We start from the raw sequence: 13,020 nt of genomic DNA, 5'->3' as shown, positions 1-13,020 counted from the left end.
ATGATACTTAAGGGTTTTTTTTACCACTACAGATTCAATCACCTTAGCCAGTACTGGGATTATGGAGATGTAGCGTGAGATTCTACCAGAGTCTCCCTCTGTAAGGCAAATGGTACTTTGCATGTTAGTTTTAAGAAACCAAGAGACACAAAACGCACAAGAAATGATTAACAAGTAACATAGGACTCACTGCAAAGAATAAAATTTCAGGATGATCCAAACAAGGATGTGTAACTGGTTGTTGATATGTAAAAGATGTGAACTTAAATTAATAACAATAACAATATTTAACTGAAACAAAAAAAGCAAACTGAACAATATTAAGGAAAAGGGATAGGAGGGGTAGCAAGAGAAGAGGGTAACTACAAATGAAACCTCAAGGGGAAAAAAAAAAAACGAGAAGTGGCAATTTAAAATGATGACACACGCAAATAACAGTGCTGAGATCAGTAAACAGAGAGAACAATAATGCAAAATACTGATAGAAAACACTACGACACAAGGCTGAGTAACAGAATCAAGACATTAGTTTACATATAGATGAAATAGGTGATGTGCTCCTTATATATGCTGTAAATTGAATTTTTCGTAGTAGTTGTAAAACTTCTGCGCTTTCTAATCAATGCCTTTTGCAACTCTGAGAACTTTACATTATTTACAAAACCTCATTTTTACTAATAACTCTTAAGCAAATGCTCCACCATCGACCGGTTTTAAACAGAACGAAAAATTCGAAATTCTAAAACACTACAGTACCTTTTGAATGACTCTCTTCATCCTTCGGTAAGTGGGACAAGAAAAATATCAGCTGGATGAATGTTACAGCACTAAACAAAAAACTAACTAAGGAAAAACTGACATGAAAAACGTCCCTCAGTTTCATTTTTCTGGGTTAAAGAGCACTCTGACTGTGATATTTAACGGGCATGAATTTCGCTTCCCAGGAGGTCTACACGCCCAAGCTACCCTGCTATGACCAAAATAAACATGCCAATGAGCGGTACAGTAAAGTAGATACACTTCGCAAAATTTTTACAGATAAATTACGGTGTTTGTATCGATTAGTCGATATGGTATATCGACGTTTAGTTATTCGATGGATTACATTTGTCAGCTGAGCAAACAGCTGGATTATAGCGATCCGCGAGTGCCGAGTGGCATTGGGAGAATTAGAGTCGGAAGGAGGCTTGGAATGTGATCGTGTTCCCAACAAATGTTACTGACGTAGTATGCTTCGTAGTTTTGCTCACGTGTAATAGGTAACCAATGGAAAAACCTAGGCCATGTGGTTGCAAAGGGATCAGAACTTGCTTAATATGTGAGAGAGAATTTGGAATTCCCAAGAAGGATTTTAAATCCCCCAAGGTACGTTTCTTATCATAAAACAGTACAACTAATGATAGAGTAGTGCTACAGTTACGACTCTATTCTTACTTTGTAGTTTGTATGTTTCACAACCAGAAAGCCTCTAAAGATATTTATATATTGTTTACTATTCAAGATGTAAACTTCCTCATCCTTATTACTCTTGGTAGAGTTTCTGGATCTGCATTGGAGCGAGTGACAAGAGTTCAGTAGTTTTCAGGAAGTATATTGTAAATGTAGTAAAAACTAGTAGTACATAAGTCTATAGCGAATGTTCGTTTTTAGACTGGCTGTTTCAACGTCGAGCACTTAAACTGAACTACATGCAGTTGTTGGTCTAGGTACTTGGTCATGGAATAAGGCAGTACACGGTTTACAGAGTGCTGAATAAATAAAAATTTCAAATAAAAGAACACAGAAAGGTTTCAGATTGATTATATAATGGTAAGACGGATTTTGGAATCAGCTTTTAAATTTTAAGACTTTCCCATTGGCAGGTGTGGATTCCTGCCTCAGTGTATTGGCTATGAACTATAGATTAAAACTTAAGATATTGCAAAAATGTAGGAGATTAAGGAGTTGAGACCTGGATAAGTTGGGAGAGCCAGAGGTTTTTGAAAGTTTTAGAGGGAGCATTAGGCAACTATTGACAAGAACTAGGTAAAGGAATACAGTAGAAAACAAATGGTTAGCTTTGAGAGATGAAATGGTGAAGGCAACAGAGAATCAAATAGGTAAAAAGATGAGGCTTTGTAGAAATCCTTGGGTACAACATAAGGTATTGAATGTAACTGATGAAGGGAGAAGATATAACAAGTGAAGCAGCCAAAAGGGAATACAGATGTCAAAAAATGAGACTGACAGAAAGTGCAGAATGGTGAAGGAGGAATGGCTAGAGGTAAATGCAAGGCTACAGAAGCAGCTATTAATGGGGGTAAAGATAGGTACTGCACACAGGAAAATTAAAGATGAAACAGATGTATGAATATCAAGAGCTCAGTTGAAAATCCAGTACTAAGCAAAGAAGTGAAAGCTGAAACATGAATTGAGTATATAGAACAGCTGTACCAGTGAAATGAACTTGAAGGCAATACTATAGAAAGGGAAGAGGAAGTAAGTGAAGATGGGAGATGTTATACTGTGAGAAGAGTTTGACAGAGCACTGAAAGACCTAAGTTGAAACAAGGCCCCTGGAGTAGGCAACATTATCTAAGAACTACTGATATCCTTGAGACAGATAGCCATGACAAAAATATTCCACATAGTGTACTAGACATATGAAAGTGGTGAAATACCCTCATACTTAAAGATGACTGTGGTAATTCTAACTCCAAAAACAGGTCAGAGTATTACCAAACCACCAGTTTGAGTAATGGTTGTAAAATACGGACTCGAATTGTTTCCAGAAGAATGGAAAAATGTAGGAATTGATGTTGGGGAAAGTCAGTTTGGATTCCAGAGAAATGTAGAATCAAGTGATACAATATTGGCACTACCAGTTCTCTTGGAAGATAGGTTAAGGAAAGACAAACCTATATTTATAGCTTATATAGAGAAAGCATTTGACAATATCGACTGGAATACACTCTTTGAAATTATGAAGGTGGCAGGGGTAAAATACAAAGAGCAAAAGGTTCTTTACAAATGCAGAAACCAGATGGCAGTTGTAAAGTTGAAGGGCAAGAAAGGGAAGCAGTGGCTGAGAAGGAAGAGACGAGGTTACAGCCTGTCCGTGATATTATTCAATCTTTACCTTGAGCAAGCAGTAAAGGAAACCAAAGAAAGACTGAGATGGAATTCAAGTTTGGGGAGAAGAAATACAAACATGAGGTTTTCTGAAGACATTGTGACTCCTAGAGATAGCAAAGGATTTGGGAGAGCAGTAAAATAAAATGTATAGTGCCTTGAAAAATATGATCATTGACATTAGCAGAACAATAGTAATGGAATGTAGTGAAATTAAATTAGGTGATGCTAAAGGAATTCAGTTAGGAAATGAGACACTAAAAATAGTAGAAGAGTTTTGCTATTTGAGCAGTAAGTAACTGATGATGGTCTAACATGTAGTCTAGCAGTTGTAAGAAGCTTATTACAGCAGAAAAAAAATTTGTTACGTCAAATATGAATTTAAAAGTGGGGAAATATTTTGCAAAGGTATTTGTGTGGAGCATAGCCTTGTATTTATGTGAAACATGGATGAGAAACAATTAAGATAAGAATACAATACTAAGGAATTTTTATCCAAATGTGTACCATTTTTCTTTCTAGTTTTCACTGAATGAATGTTAGTTTCTTCTGAATTAGTAAATATTTTCAATAACAGGTCTCATGGTGGACTATATAATGCTCAAAAGAATTAGGCGAAAATGAGTTTGGGCATCTGCCATATTCTGCTGAGGAGTAATTGAGGACTGAGTTTGTTACCAAATTATAACTTTAGCTTTCACAAATTTAGTACACAACAAAACAGCATTACATCTTCATTCATTTACTTAACAATCTGAACCAAAATGTCTGATGTGGAAACAAATGTTCATCCCATTGTACTGAGTGATTTTCATTGTACCCTGAGAGATTCACTAACATACACACCTTTTGTGATCATTTTATCACTGTCTGATATGTATATGTCATGCTCCATACAAGTCTACAGAGTTCATCTGTGGTACCCATACCCATTTTTCAGAAGAGTCTGTGTTGTAATGACTAAAAATGGGTCTGTCAGGCATGTCCCACACACCTCTGGCCTGTCTGTTACTTCAGTGTCCAGGCTTTGCAAGACATCACTTGTCATTTTTGCCACATTATTGAGCATGAGAAGGCATTCAGGGTCACCATCATGTTCTTTTTCTCCTCTCTTGGGAGACATGTCTTGGGTATTTTCGTGAATGTGTTTCTGAAGCCTGGCATAGCAACAGTCCTTCATCTGTTCCTTCCTTCTTTCATCATTCTCTGCCTCTTCCCCTTCCTCTGCTTTGGTGTTTGAGGTCTCTCTTGGTTTCTTTATCCTCCCTGTGTGCTCCTGAAGGCCAGCCCAGATGTCCAATGCATAACAAGTGACTGAGTAATGCCTAGTTCCCCGCCCCACATCTAAAGGTGGGGTTCGCACATACCCCTGCCACAGGTCAGGCCCAGGAATGGGTGATTGCCTTAGCTGTTACCTTCCCAAATGCCAATTGGTCTGTCTGGAGTCTGGGAGGTGTGACCTGATATGTGAACAATCACGTAAGGCAGGTGAGCCATCTCTGAGAGGGGCCCCCAGTCAGGAGGAGCACACAATCAGAGACGCTAGCAATGGAGGGATATTTTCTTGCATTGAACCAATCGTCTTCATCTCAGTCTACATCTGATAAATGGAATGAAGCTAAGGATTCAATGACTCTCAGAGCTGCAGCTTGGTTCCTTGTGGTGTCACATACCAAAGGTCAGTCTTTTGCTACAGTTAACCCATTTATTATTCAGAAAGGTGTTGATGCAGTTGCAGGCCCTGTGAAGTCCTGCTTCACTTACTTAATGTGGCTTTGCTTCTGGAGACCAGTTGTGATTTTCTAGCCCAACAACTGCATACAGCTCTTCCATGGATACCCAGTTCAGGTTGAGGATCATCACACTCTGAATTCTTCGTGTGGTGTTATTTACACTCAGCTGCTTGATGGCCTGACTGAGGGGAAATCCAACATTATCTTTCTGATTAGGGCATCATCGCGGTCCATTGGGTAACAAAATAGGTTGATGCAAACTTGGTGCCTACACGTTCTCTTTTTCTCACATTTGGTCTAGAGTGCTTCCACTGGAGATTAAGGGAGGCTATGAAGTCATCCCGGTCTGGCCTTACATTCCAAACCCAATGCGTTGCTGCCAGTGTCAATATTATAACCACATTTGTGCCCCCTCGCAAATTATGGCCAAATGTGTTACTTGTGGTAGAGATGATCTGAGAGTGATTGCCCGTCTCCTCCTCCTCTTGTATCAGTTGTAATGGCAACCATGCCGCCTCATCCCATGAGTGTCCTGTGTATCTCGATCTGAGTGAAGGAAAAAGTACTCTACCTTGTTGCTCGCAAGTTGATGGCTAGTCAAAAGCCCTGAATTTTACCATCTGGCACTTACAGTACTGTCGTTGCTATGCCTCGCTCCATGAAGGACGTGGCTGCGCAGACTTGCGACTGCCAATTCAGTACTGCAGTCGTGAAATTGCCCAGTATCATGTTAGCATCCCCATCTCCTTCTGCTACAGTTGTGCGACAAGCCACCAAATCTCTGCCCCCTGTCGGTGAAATCACCTGCTACGTAACCAGCAGGCCGGAAAGAACAAAACACTCCCACAAAGACTTTCTACATCCCTCCAGTAAACAAATGTCTGGGTCTTTGTCTGTGAACTGTAAAGGCTCTAAGAAATGGGGCAAAGGCATGCAGTCTTCTCCTTCTGCAACTCAAAGATCCTCGTCACTGGTGTCGCTGCATGATACCCTCACCCGGGCCGATGTCCATTTCACTGCCTACCATTTTTATGCTCCGTAGTCCGCAGATCAGCTCAGGGAGAATGCCTCCAGTCTCTGACCCTGTACCAGTGAGTCTTCAAAGGCTGGCACTTGGCAGCCGCCGAAGTGACTGTCCTTCATTTGTTCCCTCCTGCCCATTCCCTGCTATGAGTCTTCTCCAGTGGAACATTTATGGCGTTAGATCCAACAAGGAGGAATTATGGCTGCTCTTGGACTCACAGTGTCAGGTTATTTTCTCCCCCAAGAAACGAAACTGTGTCCTCCATACTGTTTTGACCTCCTATTTTTCCTTCAGGTTTGCTGTTCCCCCCCCCCCCCCCCCCCCCCCTCCTCGCCCTCACCTGCCCCCCACCCCACCCTGAGGACTGCATTCCATCTTATGGAGGGTGGGGTCATGCTACTCATTCAGGATGACACCCATAGTTAAACTGCCCCGTTGAACACGCAGCTGCAAGTTGTTGCCGTCCACATTTTCCTTCGTCATTTCACCTTTTCACTTTGTAGAGGCTACGTCATCCTGTCATTCACTGTCACCAAGGCAGTCTTATTCCAGTGTTTTGGTCAGCTCCCCCTCTGCCCCCAACAACTTGGGCCAGTATTTTGTGGGGATTTTGAGCTCCACTCAGTATCAACCTGCATTCCTCACTCAGAAACTAGTGGAAGAGAGTCAACTGATATTCTTCTGCTCTCAAAATCGTGAGTGCTTTATTTAATACCATCTTTTCTATGAGGGAGCTTTCACCTCATCCTGACCTTCTGCCACAGGGAAATCAGATGTTGCAGCACCTCTCTCTTGCTGGCAAGCACTTTCTGCTTTGAACCTACAATCCTTTTTAGGCAGATCCCACATTTCCCAGAAGCTGGCGTGAAGCCACTGTCATACTCATATCTAAGCCCAGTAAGGACAAACACTTTCCTTTTAACTACTGCCCCATTTCCCTCACCAGTTGTATTTGCAAGGTGATGGAATGTATGAGTCAAGGCAGGCTGGTATGGTGGCGTGAGTCTCGCAGTCTACTACCCACTGCACAATATTGATTTTGTGCATGCTTTTCTGCAGTTGACCATCTCGTCACTTTGTCAACCCATGTCACGAACAGTTTTCTGTGGCAATACCAAATGTTTTTTTTTATTTGTAGAAAGCCTACGACTTCTGCTGGAGGACTGGTATCCTCCGCACTCTATACATGTGGGGACGTGGGGCTCACAAAGCTGCCTTTACCATTTACTTCAGGCATTTTTTAAAGACCGAATTTTCAAGGTACTTGTGGGTTTGGCCTTGGACTCCTTTATACAGGAGAATGGGGTGACTCGAGGCTCTGTCCTGAGCATCATCCTCTTTGCTGTAGTCATTAATGCTATTATGGACTATCTCCCACCAGGTATCTCCAGCTCTCTTTTCGTCAATGACTTTGTGATCTATTGCAGTCCTCCATGGACTCGTCTCCTTGAGCAGTGTCTTCGGCAATGTCTCGTTCATCTTGATCCATAGAGTATTGACAATGGCTTTCGCTTTTCCATTGACAAAACCGTTTATGTGAATTTCTGGTTTCTTCCACCATCTTAATATCTTGGGCTTCTTACCTGTCCACACGCTGCACCTGGTCCCTCTGTGTCCTACATGTCATAAGAGGTACTTGCTGGGTAATGGATCAGACCATCCTCCTCCAGTTACATTGATCCCTTGTCCGTTCGACTCTAGATTGTGGGTGTTTCATTTATTCATCTGCATGTCTGTCCATATTATGCATCACAACACAGTCAACCAAAATCGAATATGTTTGGCCACTGGCACCTTTTACCCTAGCCCAGGTGAGTGTCTCTGTGCAGAAGCTGCAGAACTATCACTGTTATATTGGCATGTTGTTCTCCTTGCCAGATATACATGCCATTTATCTTCCATGCCAGCCATCCATCCTGTGCTACCTTTTTCGATGACTCCCTTGACCCCAAGTATGGGGCATGCCCTTCTTCTCTTTTACCTCCTGGAGCTCACTTTTGGCAACTGCTCTGGCAGTTTAACTTCATGCTACCTGCCGTGTTCAGATGGGTGTGAACCCTTCATTGTCTTGGCTTCAGGTAGGAGCCCATGTTCATCTTGGACTTCATTCACATTCCAATGAAACTAATCTGGATTCGATCTATCATTGTAAGTTTCTCAACCTTTCCCTGCAACTTAGCTATAGTGCCTTCATGTACACTGATGGCTCTAAGACTGACTGTGCTGTCAGTTGTGCCTTTGTGATTGGTACTGACTGTTTTTGGTCTGAGCTTTCAGAACACTTCTCAGTTTTTACAAAAGAGCTCTTCACCCTCTATCAGGCCACCCAGTACATCTGGTGACACAGTCTTTTTAATTGTCATATGCTGTGATTCTCCTAGTGACCTTCAGAGCCTTTGTGTGCTGTGCACAGTCCATCCCTTGGTGCAACATATCAACAAAAGCCTCCATTTGCTCACTGTTGAGGGAGCCACCATAACGTTCAAGGGAGCCACCACAATGTTCATGTTGGTTCCTGGTCACTTCGATCTAACGGGAAATGAGATTGCTGATGCTGCTGTAAAGACTGCAGTCCTCCTCCTTCACCTCGGCCTGCTAGCTCTTCCATTCCTCTGGATGATCTTGTGTTGCCATATGTCGGCAGATGGTGTCACTTTGGCATCACCGCTGGTGTTCTCTTCATGGGAACAAGCTCCAGGGACATCTTCAACTTTTTGTAATCCTGTCTTCCTCAGTTGCATGTAATATTACGGTATATTGATAATTTTTACTTGTGGACTGTCTGACAGCAACTGAATAAAACACAATTTTAGTGCCATACGCGTTTTGCCTTTATTTTCTGCAAGGCATCATCAGTGGCCTGGAATATGTACAGGGCTATTACAAATGATTGAAGCGATTTCATAAATTCACTGTAGCTCCATTCATTGACATATGGTCACGACACACTACATATGCATAGAAAAACTCATAAAGTTTTGTTCGGCTGAAGCCGCACTTCAGGTTTCTGCCGCCAGAGCGCTCGAGAGCACAGTGAGACAAAATGGCGACAGGAGCCGAGAAAGCGTATGTCGTGCTTGAAATGCACTCACATCAGTCAGTCATAACAGTGCAACGACACTTCAGGACGAAGTTCAACAAAGATCCACCAACAACTCCATTCGGCGATGGTATGCGCAGTTTAAAGCTTCTGAATGCCTCTGTAAGGGGAAATCAATGGGTCGGCCTGCAGTGAGCGAAGAAACGGTTGAGCGCGTGCGGGCAAGTTTCACACGTAGCCCGCGGAAGTCGACAAATAAAGCAAGCAGGAAGCTAAACGTACCACAGCCGACGGTTTGGAAAATCTTACGGAAAAGGCTAAAGCAGAAGCCTTACCGTTTACAATTGCTACAAGCCCTGACACCCGATGACAAAGTCAAATGCTTTGAATTTTCGGCGTGGTTGCAACAGCTCATGGAAGAGGAAGCGTTCAGTGCGAAACTTGTTTTCAGTGATGAAGCAACATTTTTTCTTAATGGTGAAGTGAACAGACACAATGTGCGAATCTGGGTGGTAGAGAATCCTCACGCATTTGTGCAGCAAATTCGCAATTCACCAAAAGTTAACGTGTTTTGTGCAATCTCACGGTTTAAAGTTTACGGCCCCTTTTTCTTCTGCGAAAAAAACGTTACAGGACACGTGTATCTGGACATGCTGGAAAATTGGCTCATGCCACAACTGGAGACCGACAGCGCCGACTTCCGACTTAACCCCATGCAATTTCTTTCTGTGGGGTTATGTGAAAGATTCAGTGTTTAAACCTCCACTACCAAGAAACGTGCCAGAACTGCGAGCTCGCATCAACGATGCTTTCTAACTCATTGATGGGGACATGCTGCGCCGAGTGTGGGAGGAACTTGATTATCGGCTTGATGTCTGCTGAATCACTAAAGGGGCACATATCGACCATTTGTGAATGCCTAAAAAAACTTTCTGAGTTTTTGTATGTGTATGCAAAGCATTGTGAAAATATCTCAAATAATAAAGTTATTGTAGAGCTGTGAAATCGCTTCAATCATTTGTAATAACCCTGTACATATGTTAGCTATTTAATTTACATTTTTGTCACTGTGCCTATAGGTTATAAACAGTTCTAGTGGTTGGTATTTCCTATTAAGTAGTAATGTTTTGAACTGTACTTGCAGGTTGCGTGGACAATTTCTTACATATTACGCTCCTGTTGCATTTTATGTGTTGTTCTTCTTCTTATGAATGCCAATTTGCAGTTTTTTTCCACATTCGACAGCACTGTGAACTGAACGCTTGTTTTAATGCAGTGTTTTGGTTTCTGTTGCCGACTGTCAAATGTTTTTGCCAAGGATCGAATGTTATTGCCAACCCTATGAGTGTAACTATTGAAGTATCTTGTGTACTGACATGTCTCCCTCGAGCATGTCCATGACCTGTGGATGACAGATGGAGAGACATTGTCATCTGCAGAAACATGACCGAAAGTCCAATCCCCCTGGATCAAACAGATTGCCCCTAGCAACTTGCACCGCATTGAGGCGTTACTTTGCCTGTTGAATACAAATTCCACAAGTGATGCTGTCATCTGCCTACCTCATTAGAGAACCCTGGTACAATGGAACTCACTTCCCAGGGGTCAGCTGATACTGTGATGCATAACATGGCCGATAGATGGTGAATTGCTTTAGTTGTTGCCTACATTGAAAGTGAAGATCTCAAGCTATGCAATAAGACCACAGGTACTGCCTTCTTCAGTACAGATTGAAGATACTAGATTTTAATATACAAATTCCCCAAATTCTTTTAAGCAGTGTTTGTACAGGGATGGCAGAGGTAGAATTCTAAGACATCTTAACAGCAGCCTACATGGATTTTATGAACTGACACCACAAATCAGTCTGACCAACCTTTTCTGGGCTGAGAATATGCTTGGTGAGTGCACAGAGTTGCTCCAAAGTATACCACAATACAAGATAATAGAATTAAAGTAAGCAAAGTAAACAAGCCTTAGCATTCCAGTGTCAGGGACAGTGTGGATCATTCTTACAGTGAAGATGCCAGCATTCAGTTTCTGCACAAGTTCTTAATTGTGATATTTCTAAGAAAGCCTTCCAGCTACTTTCAATCTTCAGAATATAACTCAGTGTTTAACTACCTCAGGACAATAAAATTTCTTTTTTACCAGATGTCTACATCATGATCTGTATAGAATGTTAGAATTAATCATTAATCTGTTATCTGAAAGGCACTTGCTGATGGCACTTGCCACCCTATTAGCTTCTCATTTGTGTTATATGACCTAAGACACTAATTGTGCTGTGTGTGAAGAGAGAATATTTTCAGTTCTGTCATGTTTAGTTGTAGAAACCCCATTGTACATGACACCAGTCAGATTCAAACTTCTTCCCTGTTGACACTGGAGGACAACCTTCTGCTTCCTACTTTTATGATAAGAAGTACACAATTGCACTTTTTCTCTAATCCCGTAATGTTCGAACTTATGCAAAAATGTTTCATGGTCCACACAATCCAATGCTTTCTTCAATCAACAAAAATATCCCCTTTCCTCAACCTATTGTTCACCTCTGTTAATGCGTCACACACAACAGAATAAACTGTATTTTCTGTGGGCACTCTTACCCTGAAAACAAGCTGCAAGACTGACAGCAAATTATATGGTCTGAGATGTTCCACTGCACTCCTAAACATTATTTTCTCAAAATTAAAAAAAAATAGTAATAATGAAACTGACTGACTGTCTATATTATGTCTTTCACCCATTTTATAAAATGGTTTCACTAATTAGTATTTCAGTCTGTAAGTAATTTAATCACACCTGAAAGACAAGTTGTTCAGGTGGGTTAGTACAGCCCTACTAATTATCTGGTGCATTGATCTTCATGATCCTGCTTGAAATTTCAACACACCCACAGGAATATTTACTCTTTAATTATTTAATAATTGAGTCTACTTCATCAGCATAAAGTTTTATTGTTTGGGAAAGCAAATAAGTGTCATTAATGAATATCTTTGTAGTCAGCTCCAAGCATTCCCCGCAGGACACAAAGATATTGAGCATCTTTGGTTGGAATTTAAAGGTATTGTCCACCATGTTTAGAGATGTTTGTGCCTAGCAAAAGTATAGGGGAGGGAAAGGATCCACCTTGGTACAACAAACCTATTAGGAAGTTGTTGAGAAAGCAGAGAATTTTGCAGTCATTTTAAACATAGTCACTGCCCCACTGACAAACAGAAATTATGCAAAATGAAAGCAGTTGTCAGAAGGACAATGAGAGACACTTTTAATGAATTTGAAAGCAATATTTTTATCTGGAGATTCTAAAAATAACCCTAAAAAATTTTGGTCGTACGTAAAATCTATGAATGCTACAAATAATTCAGTACCTTCTCTTGCTTGACAGTATGGGTAATGTAACTGATGATGATAAACAGAAGGCCGAAATTCTAAACCTAGCTTTCAAAAACTTGTTTACGATAGAGGACTGTAGCACCATTCCCCCTTTCATTTATCGAACAAACGAAAGGATGGCAGACATAGTGTTTAGTGTATCTGGGATTGTAAAACAGTTAAGATCCTTAGACGCCACAAAGGCATCTGGGCCAGACGGTATCCCCACAAGATTTTATGTTGACTATGCTACAAATATAGCTCCATTCTTATCCGTCATCTATCAGAGATCATTGGAACGGCGGAAAATTCCATGGGACTGGAAGAAGGCTCAGGTCATAGCAATCTATGAAAAGGGTAGAAAATCGGATGCACATAATTACCGCCCAATTTCACTGACGTCAATTTGTTTTAGAATCATGGAACATATTTTGTGTTCAGACATAATGACCTCTCTAGACTCTGAGAAGCTCATCTGCAGAAACCAGCACGGTTTTAGGAAACAGCGGTCATGTGAGACACAGCTGGCCCTCTTTGTGCATGATATGCAACAAGCTTTAGATACCGGCTCCCAGGTTGATGCCATATTTCTTGACTTTCGAAAGGCGTTCGACTCAGTTCCTCACTGTCACTTGCTACAAAAAGTTCCTGCTTACGGTCTGTCCAATGACATACGCGGTTGGATAGAAAGTTTCCTGAACGGGGTAACTTCAACAGAAACAAGAGTAACTTCA

General features: G+C 41.4%; 2 protein-coding genes across 3 annotated transcripts in view; one reads left to right on the top strand and one right to left on the bottom strand.

Moving 5' to 3' along the window:
- Nucleotides 1-1,014, bottom strand: part of LOC124605722 (nurim homolog) — a 62,308-nt gene extending 61,294 nt beyond the window's left edge. The window contains exon 1 of one of the 2 annotated variants that reach the window (XM_047137608.1): nucleotides 757-1,014. In XM_047137608.1, coding sequence (XP_046993564.1) covers nucleotides 757-883 — 127 coding nt within the window. In that variant the 5' untranslated portion in view covers nucleotides 884-1,014. The remainder of the gene's footprint in view (nucleotides 1-756) is intronic. The other variant, XM_047137600.1, reaches the window with a different exon arrangement.
- A 63-nt stretch (nucleotides 1,015-1,077) lies between these two features.
- The window catches only part of LOC124605712 (alpha-ketoglutarate-dependent dioxygenase alkB homolog 4-like), a 30,333-nt gene continuing 18,390 nt past the window's right edge, over nucleotides 1,078-13,020 (top strand). Inside the window, exon 1 of the mRNA XM_047137589.1 lies at nucleotides 1,078-1,365. Coding sequence (XP_046993545.1) covers nucleotides 1,267-1,365 — 99 coding nt within the window. The 5' untranslated portion in view covers nucleotides 1,078-1,266. The remainder of the gene's footprint in view (nucleotides 1,366-13,020) is intronic.

This window comes from Schistocerca americana, chromosome 1 (genome assembly GCF_021461395.2).
Source record: "Schistocerca americana isolate TAMUIC-IGC-003095 chromosome 1, iqSchAmer2.1, whole genome shotgun sequence".
Classification (NCBI taxonomy): Eukaryota; Metazoa; Arthropoda; class Insecta; order Orthoptera; family Acrididae; genus Schistocerca; species Schistocerca americana.
Note: the sequence above shows the minus strand (reverse complement) of the source record. Positions and strands in the feature narration are given on the sequence as shown.